This window comes from Sander vitreus, chromosome 23, assembly GCF_031162955.1.
Source record: "Sander vitreus isolate 19-12246 chromosome 23, sanVit1, whole genome shotgun sequence".
NCBI classification, from domain to species: Eukaryota; Metazoa; Chordata; class Actinopteri; order Perciformes; family Percidae; genus Sander; species Sander vitreus.
In genome coordinates this window covers 23,708,517-23,716,016 of record NC_135877.1, presented here as the reverse complement: position 1 = coordinate 23,716,016, position 7,500 = coordinate 23,708,517, and the positions used below count along the sequence as shown (strand labels likewise).

Genomic DNA, 7,500 nt, shown 5'->3' with positions numbered 1-7,500 from the left:
TATTATTATTATAATATTATTATTATTATATATTATTATTATTATTATTAATATTATTATTATTATATTATTATTATTATTATTATATTATTATTATATTATTATTATTATTATATTATTATTATATTATTATTATATTATTATTATTATATTATATTATTATTATTATATTACTATATTATTATTATATTATTATTATATTATTATTATTATTATTATTATTATATATATATTATTATTATATTATTATTATTATATTATTATGTTATTATTATTATATTATATTATATATATTATTATTATTATATTATTATTATTATTATTATATTATAATTATTATTATTATTATGTTATTATTATTATATTATATATTATTATTATTATATTATATTATTATTATTATTATATTATTATTATATTATATTATTATATTATTATTATTATATTATTATTATTATATTATTATATTATTATATATTATTATTATATTATATTATTATTATTATATTATTATTATATATTATATTATTATTATTATTATTATTATTATATTATTATTATTATATTATTATTATAATAATATTAGTATAATATTATTATATTATTATTTTATTATTATTATTATTATATTATTATTATTATATTATAATATTATTATTATTATTATTATATTATTATTTTATTATATTATTGTTATTATTGTGTGTGTGTGTGTGTCTGTGTGTGTGTGTGTGTCTGTGTGTGTGTGTGCGTGTGCACGTGTGTGTCTGTGTGTGTGTCTGTGTGTGTGTCTGTGTGTGTGTCTGTGTCTCTGTGTGTGTCTGTGTGTGTGTGTGTGTGTGTGCGTGTGCACATGTGTGTCTGTGTGTGTGTGTGTGTGTGTGTGTGTGTGTTACCTCTGCAGTGATCGTTGCCGAGGTAACGCAGCCGTCTCTGGGCGTGGGCTACGAGCTCGGCCGAGCTGTCGACATGAAGAAGAACATCCTGTGTCTGTTCAGACCGTGGTCAGGGCGACGTGAGCACACTTCCTTTCTCCTCGTTTCCTCTCCTCACACACTTCCTGTCTCTGATAGCCTGGGTGATAGCCTGGGTGCTAGCCTGGTGGTAGCCTGGTGGTAGCCTGGTGGTAGCCTGGGTGCTAGCCTGGGTGGTAGCCTGGTGGTAGCCTGGTGATAGCCTGGTGGTAGCCTGGTGGTTGCCTGGATGGTAGCCTGGTGCTAGCCTGGTGGTAGCCTGGTGGTAGCCTGGGTGGTAGCCTGGTGATAGCCTGGTGGTAGCCTGGTGGTAGCCTGGTGCTAGCCTGGTGGTTGCCTGGATGATAGCCTGGTGCTAGCCTGGTGCTAGCCTGGGTGCTAGCCTGGTGGTAGCCTGGTGGTAGCCTGGTGGTTGCCTGGATGATAGCCTGGTGCTAGCCTGGGTGCAAGCCTGGGTGATAGCCTGGTGGTAGCCTGGGTGATAGCCTGGTGGTAGCCTGGGTGCTAGCCTGGTGATAGCCTGGGTGCTAGCCTGGGTGCTAGCCTGGTGATAGCCTGGGTACTAGCCTGGGTGCTAGCCTGGATGATTAAAAAGATAGTTTAGAAAGACAGTAGCGTTCATGTTTACATGCGGCCGCCATCTTGGATAACAGTCATGACCAGTCGAACCACGAGTGCTGTGTTTGAGCCATGTTACTTTCGTTTGACTGGTCATGACTGTTATCCCTTCTCCTGGAACCATCACCTTATCGTGGTGGAGAGGTTTGTGTGTCCCTATGAACCTGAGGGCTGTGTTGTCTGGAGCTTGGTGCTCTTGGTAGGGTCTCCCAAGGCAAAGTGGTCTCAGGTGAGGGGCCAGACAAAGAATGGTTCAAAAATCCTATGAAACATCGAGGAAGGGATGAAGTGACCCTGCCCGGAGGAAGCCCGGGGCCCCCGTCTGGAGCCAGGCCCAGATGGAGGGCTCGTCAGCGAGCGTCTGGTGGCCGGGTTTGCCACGGAGCCCGGCCAGGCACAGCCCGAAAAAGCTACGTGGCGGACATCTCTCCATCCCATGGGCCCACCACCTGTGGGAGGAACCGCTGGGGTCGGGTGCGCTGCCACATGGGTGGCAGTGAAGGTCAGGGGCCTCGACGGACCAGACCCGGGCAGCAGAGGCTGGCTCTGGGGACGTGGAATGTCACCTCTCTGTGGGGAAGGAGCCGGAACTTGTGCGGGAGGTGGAGCGCTACCGGTTAGATCTGGTGGGGCTTACCTCTACGCACAGTCTTGGTTCTGGAACCATACTCCTGGATAGGGGTTGGACTCTTTTCTTCTCCGGAGTTGCCCAGGGTGTGAGGCGCCGGGCGGGTGTGGGGATACTCACAAGCCCCGGCTGAGCGCCGCTACGTTGGAGTTTAACCCGGTGGACGAGAGGGTCGCCTCCCTACGCCTGCGGGTTGTGGGGGGGAAAACTCTGACTGTTGTTTGTACATATGCACCAAACAAGAGTTCAGAGTATTCGGCCTTCTTGGAGACCTTGAGTGGAGTCCTGCATGGGGCTCCAGTCGGGAGACTCCATAGTTCTGCTGGGGGGACGTCAACGCGCACGTGGGCAATGATGGAGACACATGGAGAGGCGTGATTGGGAGGAACGGCCTCCCTGATCTAAACCAGAGTGGTTGTTTGTTGTTGGACTTCTGTGCTAGTCATGGATTGTCTATAACGAACGTGTGTGGGAGAAGTTCGGAGAAGACATGGAGAAGGACTTTCGGTCAGCACCAAGGTACTTCTGGAAAACCATTCGCCACCTCAGGAGGGGAAGCGGGGAACCATCAAGCTGTGTACAGTAAGGATGGGGACGCTGTTGACCTCAACTGAGGAGGTAATAGAGGCGGTGGAAGGAGCACTTTGAGGAACTCCTAAATCCGACTAATACGTCCTCTATGGTAGAGGCAGAGCTGGAGGATGAGGGGGGATTGGCATCAATTTCCCTGGTGGAGGTTGCTGAGGTAGTTAAACAACTCCACAGTGGCAAAGCCCCAGGAATTGATGACATCCGTCCAGAAATGCTTAAAGCTCTGGGTGTGGAGGGGTTGTCTTGGTTCACACGCCTCTTCAACATTGTGTGGAAGTCTGGGACGGTGCCTAAGGAGTGGTAGACCGGGGTGGTGGTTCCCCTTTTTAAAAAGGGGGACCAGAGGGTGTGTGCCACTTACAGGGGTATCACACTTCTCAGCCTCCCCGCTAAAGTCTACTCCAAGGTGCTGGAAAGGAGGGTTCGGTCGATAGTCGAATCTCAGGTTGAAGAGGAACAATGCGGATTCCGTCCTGGTCGTGGAACAACGGACCAGCTCTTTACTCTCGCAAGGATCCTGGAAGGAGCCTGGGAGTATGCCCAACCAGTCTACATGTGTTTTGTGGATCTGGAGAAGGCGTATGACCGGGTGCCCCGGGAGATACTGTGGGAGGTGCTGCGGGATTACGGGGTGAGGGGGTCCCTTCTCAGGGCCATCCAATCTCTGTACGACCAAAGCGAGAGCTGTGTCCGGGTTCTCGGCAGTAAGTCGGACTCGTTTCAGGTGAGAGTTGGCCTCCGCCAGGGCTGCACTTTGTCACCAATCCTGTTATTATATATTTATATATATATTTATGGACAGGATATCGAGGCGTAGTCGGGGTGGAGAGGGGTTGCAGTTCGGTGGGCTGGGGATCTCGTCGCTGCTTTTTGCAGATGATGTGGTCCTGATGGCATCATCGGCCTGTGACCTTCAGCACTCACTGGATCGGTTCGCAGCCGAGTGTGAAGCGGCTGGGATGAGGATCAGCACCTCTAAATCGGAGGCCATGGTTCTCAGCGGGAAACCGATGGAGTGCCTTCTCCAGGTAGGGAATGAGTCCTTACCCCAAGTGAAGGAGTTCAAGTACCTTGGGGTCTTGTTCGCGAGTGAGGGGACAATGGAGCGGGAGATTGGTCAGAGAATCGGCACAGCAGGTGCGGTATTACATTCAATTTATCACACCGTTGTGACGAAAAGAAAGCTGAGCCAGAAGGCAAAGCTCTCAATCTACCGGTCAGTTTTTGTTCCTACCCTCACCTATGGTCATGAAGGCTGAGTCATGACCGAAAGAACAAGATCCAGGGTACAAGCGGCCGAAATGGGTTTCCTCAGGAGGGGGGCTGGCGTCTCCCTTAGAGATAGGGTGAGAAGCTCAGTTATCCGTGAGGAGCTCGGAGTAGAGCCGCTGCTCCTTTGCGTCGAAAGGAGCCAGTTGAGGTGGTTCGGGAATCTGGTAAGGATGCCCCCTGGGCGCCTCCCTAGGGAGGTGTTCCAGGCACGTCCAGCTGGGAGGAGGCCTCGGGGGAGACCCAGGACTAGGTGGAGGAATGTCCAGCTGAGAGGAGGTCTCAGGGAAGACCCAGGACTAGGTGGAGGGACGTCCAGCTGGGAGGAGGCCTCAGGGAAGACCCAGGACTAGGTGGAGGGATTATATCTCCAACCTGGCCTGGGAACGCCTCGGGATCCCCCAGTTGGAGCTGGTTAATGTGGCCCGGGAAAGGGAAGTTTGGGGTCCCCTGCTGGAGCTGCTACCCCCGCGACCCGACCCCGGATAAGCGGATGAAGATGGATGGATGGATGGATGGATGACTGTTATCCAAGATGGCGAGGAGCCTCATGATGCTACCGGTGAAGGGTGGTGATATTTGGAGTCTTGTTAGTGGTAGAAATAGAGATTTACCCTCTGCCCCGAAAGCTAGCGTTAGCAGCTAACCACCGTGTTAGCGGTAGCTAGTTTAAAGCTAGAGACACATTAGATTACCATGACAACAGATCCCAGAGAACGGTCGACTCGTACACGTTATTAACCCCTAGGGTCATTTTACGCAAGGGGGGTCAGCTTCTCCTCACAACACGTAGCTCCTATGGAGCCATGTTGATGCTACCAAGCCATCAGCTCCCGTTAGCATCCCATTGACTGCCATTCATTCTGACGTCACTTTGACAGGGAATACCTTTACATCTGAAGCGTTTAAAGACTCTATTTGTCCGTTGTTTATTTCTAAAGAAACACGACAATGTATAAAAGGCTCCATTACCTTGTAGCTCACGTTATGGCTCCGTAGCAGACGTTTTTATAACAATAGGCTAACGATTGGGTCATAACCACGAGACTTCCTGTCTCATAGTAGAGGAGTTACCGTATAGTACAGGAGAAGCTCTCAGGCAGTTTGGACTTCCATCAGCTGTTTAAGTGTAATGACTAATGTTAACTATCATTTTAGTGATCAATAATGAGCCTGTGTCTATGTTATCTCCTTACATATACCTACGCTCTCCGTCTCTGCTAGATTGGGAATGATTGAGATTTCTCTTGGCACAGCTACCAGAAGACTTCCAACTTTCAGACAGGTTGCTCACGTCACATCTACGTCTTCAAGCTACCTGAGTGAAGCTGCTTCACTGCTTCTGGCCAGTGACGTCACACAGCCCCCCATTAATGTCCAAATCTCCCCAAAATGGTCTCAATCCTCCTCCTCCTCCTGTGTTTTTACGTGATCAGGCTTTGTTTATTACACGGCTGGTATTTACGCTGCGAAGGCTTCTGACAGCAGCCATCACTCCCAGGAACGGGAAACGCTGACCGTGGTTTAATGTACCTAAACAACCAGCAATCTTCACCACATCTCTCTCTCATGTTGGTCCTCAGAACCACTGGAAACTGTCAGAACATCTGACCAAAGTCCCATTATTATGCAGCTCTCTGACATTAAGCGTGTGTGCTTCATTGAGCCTGTTGTGAGGAAGAATGTCCCGTTCCTGGGAGTGATGGCTGCAGCGTTAATACCAGCCGGGTCCATGCTGTATACGGGCTATGGTTCTGCTGTCTGAACTGCGTCTCTTCCCGTCTCAGGTCTGTCGGCGATGATCCGTGGCGCCGAGGACGGCGAGATGTTCACCGTGAAAGATTACACAGAAGAAGAAGTGGAGAAGGTTCTGGAAGAGTTCTTCAACAACCTGAAGAAGAACTTCAGCAAATAAAGAAGGAAATGTTTCAGAAAACTGAAGAGTGGAGAATCAATCACACACACACACACACACACACACACACACACAGAGACACACACACACACACACACACACACACACACACACACACACACAGACACACACACACACACACACAGACACACACACACACACACACACACACACACACACACAAGTGATCATATATTCTACTTCTAAAAGAGCGTTGTAGGGAACCATCCGCGTTATTTTATTTTGAAAATTTCGTTGAAAGAAAACCCACATTCCTAAACCAAGCTGTAATGTAACCTGAACTCCCCATCACCAAACCCACCAGACTCCATGTAAATAATCAGGACTTTTAACGTGTATAGAGCCAGCATATTTCCACCAGACTCCATGTAAATAATCAGGACTTTTAGCGTGTATAGAGCCAGCATATCTCCACCAGACTCCATGTAAATAATCAGGACTTTTAGCGTGTATAGAGCCAGCATATCTCCACCAGACTCCATGTAAATAATCAGGACTTTTAGCGTGTATAGAGCCAGCATATCTCCACCAGACTCCATGTAAATAATCTGGATTTTTAGCGTGTAGAGAGCCAGCATATTTCCACCAGACTCCATGTAAATAATCAGGACTTTTAGCGTGTATAGAGCCAGCATATCTCCACCAGACTCCATGTAAATAATCAGGACTTTTAGCGTGTATAGAGCCAGCATATCTCCACCAGACTCCATGTAAATAATCAGGACTTTTAGCGTGTATAGAGCCAGCATATCTCCACCAGACTCCATGTAAATAATCAGGACTTTTAGCGTGTATAGAGCCAGCATATCTCCACATGTAAATGGGTGAATTAAGGGTTTATTTCAACCAAACCAGAGTGGTGATTGTTGGAACAGTGGAAAGATGAACCAAGACGGCTTTTGGTAGTTTTATTTAGTTTCTGTCCACTATGAATGAAGTGTGTTTTACAATGATAAAAGTCCTGATTATTTACATGGAGTCTGGCGTAGTTTGGTGAAACTAACAGAAGATTCTACCCGTTTATAACTTTTTATTTATAACTAACTATTGATTAAATAACGTCAGAAACATTCGGTCAGAAAACAAAGAAAAAAGTCAAACTTTTACTCAAAAAGTAAAAAGCCGTTGAAAGGTATGTAAGCATCAGAAGGTAAAAAAGAAAGACTTTTATTTCGTTAATACGTTAAAAAGTCAAAGAAAACCACGAAGTAGAATCCTTTTAAAAGATTTTCAAAATAAAACATTTCATGCTACAATTCCTGTTTAAATTTAAATATTAAGTGTTCAGTAATTAAAGTATTAAATGTCACAATTATTCAGTTTTTAATAAGCTGTATTATAAACAGTTTTACCTTCAAAACACAAAGAATATGTTTCTGTCTGATAAACCAGTTCCTCCGGCGGCCAGCAGGGGGCAGCGCTGCTCCAATGACAGAAACACCTTTTAGAGACACACTTCAGTATATATTTTCCACCTGGACTCT

General features: G+C 45.7%; 1 protein-coding gene across 1 annotated transcript in view; it reads left to right on the top strand.

The window, feature by feature from the left end:
- The window catches only part of dnph1 (2'-deoxynucleoside 5'-phosphate N-hydrolase 1), an 8,586-nt gene extending 2,570 nt beyond the window's left edge, over positions 1 to 6,016 (top strand). The window contains exons 3-4 of the mRNA XM_078242729.1: positions 905 to 1,015; positions 5,868 to 6,016. Coding sequence (XP_078098855.1) covers positions 905 to 1,015; positions 5,868 to 5,995 — 239 coding nt within the window. The 3' untranslated portion in view covers positions 5,996 to 6,016. The remainder of the gene's footprint in view (positions 1 to 904; positions 1,016 to 5,867) is intronic.
- The last annotated feature ends 1,484 nt before the right edge of the window (positions 6,017 to 7,500 follow it).